The sequence below is a fragment of the Oncorhynchus clarkii genome, chromosome 7 (assembly GCF_045791955.1).
Source record: "Oncorhynchus clarkii lewisi isolate Uvic-CL-2024 chromosome 7, UVic_Ocla_1.0, whole genome shotgun sequence".
NCBI lineage: Eukaryota > Metazoa > Chordata > Actinopteri > Salmoniformes > Salmonidae > Oncorhynchus > Oncorhynchus clarkii.
In genome coordinates, this window is record NC_092153.1 from 11,968,089 (window position 1) to 11,980,232 (window position 12,144).

Below are 12,144 nucleotides of genomic sequence, written 5' to 3' on the forward strand. Positions count from 1 at the left end.
TATATGGCAAACATCGGATGTTGGCACCACTATGCGAGCTGTTATGTGTGAATTTAAAGGTTTTAACAGTGGAGGAATGTGTACACACAGCCCATTTTAATTGTCAGAGCATGTGCGCTGAGACCAGCCAAAATACCAAGGTTGAGTTCAGGCAACAGGTGCTTCGACTCAAGATTGGTATTTTCTATTCTACTTTTATCACACTCACTTGGAAGGTATGCTTTGGGGTTTAAGATGCTGTAGACGTTGAATCACTGGCATCTTGCTAAGTATGACACACGATACACAATCTTATCAATCAGTGGAGGCTGCTGAGGGGAAGACGGCTCATAATAATGTCTGGAACGGAGCATATGGAATAGCATCAAACACTTACTCCGCTCCAGACATTACCACGAGCCCGTCCTCCCCAATGAAGGTGCCACCAACCTCCTGGGCTATCAATAAAGATATTGTTAATTTACCACACGAGTGACAGAAATGCATATTCCATTTCCCCAGTAGACTTACAATACAGACATAGCTACATAATTAGAGTGTACTAGAGTGGACATTATTTGGCCATTTGGACACAGGCACACAGCTGTGCTGATGTGGAATACCACAGCCATTCTCTCACAGTGTTGAGCTGAGAGTTGATCTGGCTCTGGTCCAGCTCTACAACTGTGTGATAGGGACAGCAGGGAGCATGTTGTTATAGCATACTCCTTCTCCCTATCTACACAACCAACAAGACAGGGAGCAGCTGGAGCAGGATCTACCTCACACATAAGGAGCATTTTTTGATTGTTCTTTAAATGCCCCCCCCCCCCATATATATTTATCATATTTCATTGCCCTGATGATAAATTGTGACATGTGTATAACTAACTACCTCATAAAGTTAAAGCAGATCCTTAACTGCACCTACCTATTGTGTTTTTTGATTGTAGAGATATAAAAGGCTATTGGTTTCATAAATATCTGTCTTTCTTTGTTTAATTAATCTGAGAATAGCAATAAAATGATACAAAAAAATGTGAACTAAGCAATACAGCAAACAGTATCTAGTCAGCTAGTATATATCACGTTTCAGATAAGGGCCTCCTAAACGGGGCAGGGTTACGTGGAGGTATGGTAGGAGGAGAAAGGGGATTTCGCGACTCTTCTTTTGTCCTGCATGAATGTGTTTGGGGCCCCGACATTGATGCAGGGGTCACATGGTACTACAAAGCGCCGAATGGGTTAAAAAAGAGGGGGTTGTAAGTTTATGAAAGAGCGGCGGGGGAGAAAGAACAGTTGTTGATAGTTTGGAGAGGCTACGAGGGGAATTAAGGCTGAAAACAAGAAGGACAGTTTCGAGCCTTAAAGGTGAGTTTTTGCGAGGAGACCCATAATCCTTTGAGATGTTTTTTTTTACCAGGTTCACAAACGCTCAATGTAACTTTACTCGCAGTTTAATTTACTAGTGTCAATTTATTAATTCCACAAGTTGTTGCCTATCAATTCTTCCTCAAAGTTTAACGATACTTTTTTGTTCCCTGCGCGCGGTCAGCGAGGCTACAATCGTTTGATCTTTAGGTTTTCTTGGGCAGTTTGAGTCAAGGCGCTTAGGTTTGCTACTTTTGTAATCATTTAATCTAAATTCAGAATTTACAATTAACTTGATTCCGAACAACCATTTTTATAATCTTGTTAGCTGAGTGTATCAACAAATTACGGGCCAATGTTTATGATGGCTTTTTCCATCACTTTTTTATTTTACCAAACGCATTCCAGCCATGATGTCAAGCTTTTTTTTAGGCATTCATTATCTTGATCATCTTAATCTTAAAATCAGTCATTTTTATCAATCAAGATATCAACCCCTCGTTAAGCAGTTAATTTTAACACGCGTGTAGCCAATTTAGTCGCAAATGAAACGCTTGATGGTGGGTTAACAAACCTAATCTAAATTCTCCGGCTCATTGGCCTTCTACACAGTCCGCTTCATACAGTCACCGTTCTATGAGTGACATAGTGAAGTTCAATGACTGGCGTTTGTAGGTTTATTGGTTGCCATGTGTGACCGACAGCATGCAGTCAGTGGTTTCATGCATGTGCCCTCGGCCTACACCATGGGCCATCTCTGTTTTTGGTTAGAGGCCAATGAATGTACAGCGTGTTGACCGGATACCTTCACTACCGGGCCTTCTGCACTGCTCAACTCCCACCCCCCGTCTTTACTTCACTGACTTGTAATTAACCAAATTCCTTTGCTGGTTCAGTAGCCTAGGATGAGCTTTGGTCCAGATGAAAATGAGCTACTTTGTCTTGGTCAGTTGTTGATTTTTAGGACTTGAAGTGTTTAGTAGGCTTATTTGCCCTCAGGCTCTCAAATGTTTTTGTGTTTTAACCTAATAATATCACCCACATGTTAGGCTAACATGTGGGTGATATTTAATAGGCTATCAGGTGGCCATCTTTACTGGTCCATTTAGTCTAGTGTTCTCTTGCTGTTTGGGTTTAATTTAAATGCCAGGCCTAGGTTGTCTTGGTGGAAGAAGTTTGCATCGGGTTAGAAGTGATTACATTGGTCTTGGAACCGGTTGCCACCTGGGCGTGAGCCTGGTGCCCAGCTCTGGCATCTGAAGATGTCTCAAAACCAAGGTTACGTAGGTGAACGCATGGAGTAATGAGTAGGATTCTGTTTTCACATGCAAAAGTGATTGATTTTGATAAATGCTTTATCTGCCTCCCCAATAAACTACACTGAACAAAAAATATAAATGCATGAAAAGTGTTGGTCCCATGTTTCATAAGATGGCAGAAATGTTCCATATGCACAAAAAGCTTATTTCTTTCAAATGTTCTGCACAAATGTTACATCCCTGTTCGTGAGCATTTCTTCTTTGCCAAGATAATCCGTCCACCTGACAGTTATGGTTTATCAAGAAGATTAAACGGCATGATCATTACACAGGTGCACCTTGGGATGGGGGCAAAAGGCCACTAAAATGTGCAGTTTTGTCACAACACAATGCCATAGATGTTTTGGGAGTGCAATTGGTATGCTGACTGCAGGAATATCCACCAGAACTGTTGCCAGATAATTGAATGTTCATTTCTCTACCATAGGCCGCCTCCGTTTTTGAGAATTTGGCAGTACGTCCAACCAGCTTCACAACCGCAGACAACGTGAATGGCGTCATGTTGGCGAGCGATTTGCTGATGTCAACATTGTGAATAGAGTGCCCCATGGTGGGGTTATGGTATGGGTAGGCATAAGCTACAGACAATGAACACAATTGCATTTTATTAATGGCAATTTTGAATGCAGAGATACCGTGATGAGGTATTGAGGCCGATATGCGTCTGTGACCAACAGGTGCATATCTGTATTCCCAGTCATGTGAAATCCATAGTTGATTTCAATTGACGGATTTCCTTATGTGAACAACTCCGTGAGATCTTTAAAATTGTTGCCTTTATATTTTTGTTCAGTCTAGTTTAAAAAAAATGGAACACTACCATTTAAAAGTTTGGGGTCACTTAGAAATGTCCTTGTTTTTAAAAGAAAAGTAAACGTTTCTGGTCTGTTAAAATAACATCAAATTGATCAGAAATACAATGTAGGCATAGTTAATATTGTAAATTAATATTGTTGCTGGAAACGGCAGATTTAATGGAATACCTACAGAGGCCCATTATCAGCAACCGTCACTCCTGTGTTCCAATGGGACATTGTGTTAGCCTTTTAAAACTTGGATTAGCTAATTGATCATTAGAAAACCCTTTTGCAATTATGTTAGCACACCTGAAAACTGTTCTTCTGACTTAAAGAAGCAATAAACCTGGCATTTAGACTAGTTGGGTATCTGGAGCAGCAGCATTTATGGGTTTGATTACAGGCTCAAAGAACTTTCGTCTTCATCTCAGTCTGTTGTGCTGAGAAATGAAGGCTATTCCATGCGAGAAATTGCCAAGATACTGAAGATCTCGTACAACGCTGTGTACTACTCCCTTCACAGAACCGCGCCATCTGTCTCTAACCAGAATAGAGGGAGTGGGAGGCCCTAGTGCACAACTGAGCAAAAGGACAAGTATATTAGTGTCTAGTTAGAGAAACAGACGCCTCAAGTCCTCAACTGGCAGCTTCATTAAATGGTACCCGCAAAACATCAGTCTCAGCATCAACAGTGAAGAGGTGACTCCAGGATGCTGGCCTTCTAGGCAGAGTTGCAAAGAAAAAGCCATATTTCAGACTGGCCAATAAAAGATTTGGCTGGGCAAAAGAACAGACACTGGACAGAGGAACTCTGCCTAGAAGGTCAGCATCCCGGAGTCACCTCTTCACTGTTAATTAACGTCGAGATTGGTGTTTTGCGAGTACAATTTAATGAAGCTGCCAGTTGAGGACTTGTGAGGCGTCTGTTTCTCAAACTAGATACTCTAATGTACTTGTCCTCTTGCTTAGTTGTGCACTGGGCCTCCCACTCCCTCTATTCTGGTTAGAGCCAGTTTGCGCTGTTCTGTGAAGGGAGTAGTATACAACGTTATACAAGATCTTCAGTTTCTTGGCAATTTCTCGCATGGAATAGCCTTAATTTCTCAGAACAAGAATAGACTGACGAGTTTCAGAAGAAAGGTCTTTGTTTTTGGCCATTGTGAGCCTGTAATCGAACCCACAAATGCTGACGCGCCAGATACTCAACTAGTCTAAAGAAGGCCAGTTTAATAGCTTCTTTAATCAGAACAACAGTTTATCTGTGCAAACATAATTGTAAAGGGTTTTCTAATGATCAATTAGCCTTTACAAATTATAATTGGCACACAGGAGTGATGATTGCTTATAATGGGCCTCTGTACGCCTATGTAGATGATCCATAAAAAATCAGCTGTTTCCAGCTACAATAGTCATTTACAACATTAGCAATGTCTACATTGTATTTCTGATCAATTTGATGTTATTTTAAAGAAAAAAATGTGCTTTTCTTTTAAAAAATGAGAACATTTTTAAGTGACCCCAAACTTTTGAACAGTAGTGTGTATTTTATAGGAAATGTGTTTCTGAATGATGCACCATGCTGCTGCCTTGACAACATGCCTAAATGGTGCAGATTACTGTTTGAGTTGAGAACGGCGCTCCTCCCTCACCCCTTTTGCCGTTCACGTCACGGGCCATAGAGCGGTGCACCGTGGTTCAGCTTAATCAAACTCCCTGACTGCCCACCTGTTTACATCTCTTCACTAGATATCCTATATGGCCTTTTTGCTGTATAGGATGCCAGTGTTTCTTTGGCCTCTTTTAATAAGTACCTCCAACACATAGAGAATAACTGGACACATAGCTTTTGCAGGCATGAGCAGTGTAGCATGCCTGTTAGGTGTGGGCTAGGCCTCAATTGACCAAAGATGAAATGGTACGCATTGGGAAGGTGGTACCCACTGCTTTTCAAAGCCAGAAGGAAGTTCAGAAGAAAGCTGGATGACCCATTTTCTTGCACAATGCTTAGGCTGCTGGGACAGTTTTTTTTGTTTTGAAGAGTGGGTTGATTACATGGACCATTATGTGACATTGGATGTTCGACTGACCTGAGACATTTTAGACAATGGCTAGATAATACCTGTCATCTTCAATGGCTGTTGTGTTCTCAAAGTACACTGTGAAATGGAGAGGATCCAGTATTCGATCACTGAGGAGATTGTCACTGAACATATTCATAGTGTCTCAGAGTAGGAGTGCTAATCTAGGTTCTGTTTAGCCTTGTTAAATATGCTGGGTCCATTGCATATCTACTAACAGGAGATCACTTGCACCTGTGTGTTAAAACAAACTTGCTTGCAACCAAAAACCCAGAATAAACCAGCCGATCTCATGTTGTTACCGTGTCAAGAGTCTGATACCAGACAGCTGTCTACGTTCTCTACTTCTGCCCCAATGATCTAAAATATTTATTTTAAGGAATAGGATTATATTTCCTACAAAACATTTAATCTTTAATGTTATAATTAGAATATTATTAAAAGTTACTAGAAACTACAATTAAATTAAAACTGATTTTAAACTCAATCATGATTGGCTTGATTTAGGTACATTTTAGATGTGAACAGTTTAGGGAGTTTTTTCTCTCCAAGTATTTACTATACTGTATACTGTATTAAGACAAGTTGGTACTTTTTCCATTTCATGTGATCGTTAAGAACAAAAACATTGTCCAGGGAAAATGTGTAGGGTTAATTGCCACAGATTTGCAGTGGTAAACTAGGAAAGACATTGATTCAGTTGTACGGCATGATGGTCAAATAGGCCTGTTAAATCCGCTTACTGCACCCGTACCGGAAAAGCGGGCCCTTTTTTTCTTCCCAAGGTCAAGTTGAGAGGACCCGGCAATGCCATGGATGGCAGATTGGCGAGGTATCCCCTCAGGTAGTGGCACTAGATCAGGACTTTGTCGTGTCACCTCACCCACATGTATTCTGGGACATTTGAAACCAGAGATGACTAGTGTGGGAAAGAAGGGCTAGTTCTTGTTTCTTGGAACAACTAGAAAGTCAGCAAGGTAACTGGAGTAATGATGACTGTTGATTTTAGATGAACACTCCTAGACAGGTTCATCATGTCAGCAGCAAAACAAGAAATGTGAAAACTATACAGTGCGCTCTAAAAGTTCTGGGACAGTGGCACATCTTCTTGTTTTGCTGCTGTACTCCAGCACGTTGGAAATGATGAATGACTGAGGTTAAAGTGCAGATGATGTGCATTATATTTCAGTCTCACTCATCATTATTCACCATTCATTCAGGATTTTCTGTAATCCTGGTAGCATCCACATTAAATAAACGCTGTAGAAACGTTTCATATTTATAAGAAGTGACTCAAATGGCACAACATTTACCATCCATTAATATTCTGCACAAAATAATCTGAAACAACCAAAAACAAACAGCAAATGCATCCAACACAATTCTGGAGTCACAAGCTTGATGTAGTCATTGCGTGCTATGAATAGAAGGCCAAATACTTCACTTCTTACTACTTTAATACACAAGTACATCTGTTCTAATACTTTTGCTGCCCTTAAATGGGGGAGGGGGGCTGCTATGTACAAAAAGTACTGTAATTTGTAAACGTTTCACCCAATAATACCCTCAAAGGAAAGCTGACATCTGCACATATAAATGCACAGTCATTGTATCGTTTAAAATCCAAAGTCCTGGAGCTACAGAGCCAAAGCAACAAAACAATCCCGATACTTCTGGAGCTCTCTATGTACACAGTATGCCATTGCAATGTCTGTACACACTTTACTGGGGACAATTTATTTCCTTGCAGTAGCTTCTATCTTGACTTGCCTCCTCATCCAGCATAATTCACTGTCCTGGTGAATACTGTGACTCTACAGGCTGACCCCCTCCAGTCCTTTGTCTTCCTACCCTGCTGCTGCTGAGCTTTCCCATCTGGACTGCCTTGCTTCTCTGACCCGCACCATCCTCTCTCCCCAGTGTGAAGTCCCAGCCTTGCCGACCCCCAGTCTTTAGAGGTGGTAGTGAGCAGGCTGGGGTTTGGAATGACAGGGAGTTGTAAGAATACAGGTGTAAACCACAATCCACTAGGGTACCATGTGATACAGTATGGACTGACCTGTGTTAGGTTTTTTTCTACCGTCAATCTATTTTTGTTGGGCCGGTCCACCGGACAGTATACATGATTCACTAGCAGTTCAGTCTATAAAAATTGCCTTTTAACTTGATTTTTTATTGTGCTTCCAAATGAACAACCTCCTTTTTACATTCGAACAAACAGCATATTGTGAAACCAGAAACCACACTTGTTAAATCCTTCAAAAGGAAACCTATGGCCATAGATCTGAAGCCTGGGTGTGAGACATGGACGTTGCAGCACGTTCATCTCGTGGAACTTCTACCACAGTACTCCCACTAGGTCATTATATTCTACCTGGCGCCTGCTCTTCTGGTTCCTATAATAATATTTAACCTGGGAGTGTGGGCGTCATCATCCAACCCTCCCTGTACCCTCCTTATGTGCTCATATGGCTCATCATTTATGAACCTTGTGGATGGAGTGGTGCCCCCTGTTGATCAAATCAAATATTTCTCAAGTGTTATTTTTCTGGAGAGTGGGGTTGGGGTCAATGGGGCCAATAATTTGGTCATGCCAGAAAGGTCATTAAAATTCCCTTTCGTTAATAGGAAGTAGCCTACGTCATACCTTTTCAGTTAATAGTTTTTTTTAAAATTCATAATTCATGTTCAGGGGTCAATAAGAACCGGTTTTGCAGCATCTGATTTTAAAGGCATATATGAATGTTTTGGTTTAACTGAAGAGCCCGGCTTGGTTGAATCGTGGTAAAGAATCAAACCTTTCAAGTGAACACATGGACGATGTTGAGTACCAGACCTGTAAATGATTTGACTGTTGCAGTTTGGACCTCCCCTGTAGTTCACACAGTAACTAAAATATTAGAAGCTTAATACTAAGTTATGATTGACTGTATTAGCACTTTGTAGTATGGATGGCTTGGTTTTATCTGTACCTCTCCCAGGGTGACACATCCACACGTGTGTATCGCATGGTGGGTTTCTCTGATCTACAGTCTAGTGTGTGTGGATGGATCTGGACAGGAGATCTAGTGTCTATCGCCGTACAGGAGGCAGCCAGTTCTCTCTGCTGACATCTCTTCACTTGAATGGCATTTGTTTTACCTTGATGGATGGTGTGTTGACTTGAGATGTGTGTTTTTAAGAAGCTTACCCTTTTGCTCCTAGCACTCGTCCCACCCCACCTCCATAACTGACATGATGATCAGGGTGTTCTTTTTTTTTAAATGAAAATCTGAAGATGAGCCAGGTGCACCAGAAACAGCTTTTCAGGTAAATGTCACACTGAAAATAACATCACCTCTCCCCCCCAGAGCTGAGAGGGCCTCTGGCCAGGTGTCTGCTGAGGCCTCATCATGAGCTGGAGCTTCCTGACGCGTCTCCTGGATGAGATCTCCAACCACAGCACGTTCGTGGGGAAGATCTGGCTGACTGTGCTCATCATCTTCCGCATCGTGCTGACGGCCGTGGGGGGCGAGACCATCTACTACGATGAACAGGCTAAGTTCGTCTGCAACACGCAGCAGCCCGGCTGTGAGAACGTCTGCTACGACGCCTTCGCTCCTCTCTCACACGTCCGCTTCTGGATCTTCCAGGTGAGACTGAGTCAAGCATATGTAAATGTTTTCTCAAGGTAGGGTGAAGTAACTATAAGGTGTGTTTAGCCATAACAGATGGGATGTATAACCTTTTGACACAAACCATTAACTGCTTATGTACTTGTAAGCAATCACTCAGGGACTTTGAATTCCCTGTCTACCATCCACTCCCTCCCTCTCTCCTCCAGGTGATCCTGATCACCACTCCTACCATCATGTACTTGGGCTTTGCCATGCACAAGATCGCCCGCATGGACGATGTTGAGTACCGGCCTCTTCATCGTGCCGGGAAGAGGAGAATGCCCATCGTGACCCGGGGGACACAGCGGGACTACGAGGAGGCAGAGGACAACGGAGAGGAGGACCCCATAATCACTGAGGAGATCGAGGTGAAGGACAAAGAGAAGGTGACAGAAGGTAGGGTGAGGCACAGCTTCTCCTCAAACTGTCTCTTTTCATTGACACTGGTTATGAAGTTGTCACCAGGGAAATGACTTTTTATTTGACTTTATAGCCGTGTGGATCCCACCCGTCCCTTTACTTTGACTTGCCCTGTGGCTTGCTGTCAGTGAGTTTGTCTCTGCCTCGTCTCCAGGCTCTGTGAAGAAGCACGACGGTCGGCGGCGGATCGCGCGTGACGGCCTGATGAAGGTGTACGTGTGTTCGCTGATCTCGCGCATCGCCTTCGAGGTGGCCTTCCTGTTAGGCCAGTATGTCCTCTACGGCTTCGAGGTGGCGGACTCCTACGTGTGCATGCGCTCACCCTGTCCACACATGGTGGACTGCTTCGTCTCGCGGCCCACCGAGAAGACCATCTTCCTCCTGGTCATGTACGTGGTTTCTCTCCTCTGCACCACACTCACCCTCCTGGAGATTCTCCATCTCGGTGTCGGCGGGGTCCGCGACACCCTTCGCATGCGCGCAAGACACCTCCCCACCCCACCTGTGGCCCGGGGGTCCCTCTGCAGTTCTCGCCATGTGCCCACGGCCCCGCCAGGGTATCACACGTCCCTGGGGAAGAAGGACCCGTCAGGCAAGCTGAAGGCAGAGTTCAGAGAGCCGTTGGTGGGGGACTCTGGGAGGCAGAGCCTGGGGGACGAGGCGTCCAGCAGAGACCTGGAGAGGCTGAGGAAGCACCTGAAGATGGCCCAGCAGCACCTGGACTTGGCCTACCAGAACGAGGAGGGCCAGGGGTCCCCGTCACGGAGCAGCAGTCCTGAGAACAACACCACGGCTGCAGAGCAGAACAGACTCAACTTGGCTCAGGAGAAACAGGCGGCGGCCAGGGAGAAAGGTAAGGATGTCAAGTAGTATCTGACTGCTGAACGGGTCAAAACAATATGAAGGAAGGTTTCTAGCTTTATCAGCCCTACAAAAAGAGCGATTGAAGAAGGCGCCATATGTATTTTTCAGACATTGTGTTTATTTGAACCTGCTCCAGGTGCCTTAAGCCATTTTGAATGACTGTACAGAATGACATTAACCTATATAACCCCACAGTACTGTTTGTTCCCATGAAGTAGAGAACCTAGAGATTCCTCTATTCCCTGTCTAACATGTTGTTCCCTCAGGAGTACATGCCTGAATCCTGCTTAATGCCCTGCTCGACTGCCTGCCTGCTTTCTCTTCCCAACTGGCCCTCCACAGATGGGGAAGCACATGGGAACACAGCCAGACAGTGGAGAGACTGAAGAGTGTGGTTGTGTGAGGGATGGAGGGCCTTGCAGTATTAAGGGCCAGGGACAACGTGAATGTAAAGCTGCTACAGTACAAATCTCCTTAGCGTCCGACTCGTTCCACTTGAGTGCCTCCAAATACTTTGGTCTCAAGTTTCAGCTTGCCGAAACCCCACACCCTACTTTGGCAGTGCCTGTCGCTGAAGCACAGCCTTCTAGATGTAGTCGACACCCCGTTTATTTTTGCCCAAAGGTGTTTTGGTTTGTCCGTTTTTGTTTGAATTAGTTTGGCAGTCATTCTGTTCTCGGGTCAGTTTCTGTAGTCTGTCAGGTGACTGGGTCTCATCCAGTTCCTCTCTACTGACAAAGTTTACTAGTTGGTCCAACTTTAAGAGCGAGGCTCAAGTCTTAAAAGCATTTACTGCACATGTTGTTATGCCAGGGCTTGTTGTTGCTGGATACAGAGTGAACCGCAATGAACACTTGCCTGCAGGGGATGTCCTTTTGCACAGTCATTAAGAGGATGTTCGTCTGTTCGTGCGTCCGTGTGGGTGTGTTGTGTACAAGGTGGTGGGAGGTTTTCTGACAGTGCACTTCTTTAACGAGCACTTTTAACTTAATCTTGGACGAAAACTGTACAGCTTTTGTCTGCGTTTTAGTAATTAAAAATGAATTGTTTTGACATTCCATGAGACTCCACTCATTGTTAAAGCCTTGTATATTAGTCATTCCAACAAATTGGCCAAATGTGATAAATACCTGGGAAATGCTTGAATCCTGTGATGACTATAAATGTTCTTCCATGCTGTACCTGTCATTTTGCTCCTGTCCTGGTTCCTTTTGTTCATGCTAGTCGGTGTTGTTTTTAAACATTTTTATGTTCGTACTGGATTTCTAAGGAGGCAAATGCACCAACATTTGCTTATGTTGTCATAATGTGATGGTTCTTCGAAATGGTTGGGTTGGGAACTGGAAACGATCCGTGCCGTGTTCATTTAATTTTTCCTTCGTTTTTGTTTTTATTCGGTACAAAAATAACATTCCAATATTTTTCTATTTGGAGTGTTTTTGTTATATTGTTCCAAGTTGTTTTTTGCAACTGTAGAGTTTAGTTTCATAGAAATACATGAATAAATATATTTGAACAGAACGACATTGGAATGATTACTTCACTGTAGACCTCTGTACTTCACTTCTAAAATACCTTAATCTGAGTCTGCATTGCCCTCTTGTGGTAAGAAGGAAGAACACACTGCACACCCATTTCAGTAATTTTTTTAATTAAATGT

General features: G+C 43.4%; 1 protein-coding gene across 1 annotated transcript; it reads left to right on the forward strand.

Moving 5' to 3' along the window:
• Positions 1 to 1,177: 1,177 nt before the first annotated feature.
• Positions 1,178 to 12,002, forward strand: LOC139412875 (gap junction gamma-1 protein-like). Its single transcript, XM_071159669.1, has 5 exons — positions 1,178 to 1,350; positions 8,895 to 9,176; positions 9,368 to 9,596; positions 9,775 to 10,473; positions 10,751 to 12,002. The coding sequence occupies exons 2-5, from the start codon at positions 8,937 to 8,939 to the stop codon at positions 10,762 to 10,764; spliced, it is 1,182 nt and encodes a 393-aa protein (XP_071015770.1). The 5' UTR covers positions 1,178 to 1,350; positions 8,895 to 8,936; the 3' UTR covers positions 10,765 to 12,002.
• Positions 12,003 to 12,144: the final 142 nt, after the last annotated feature.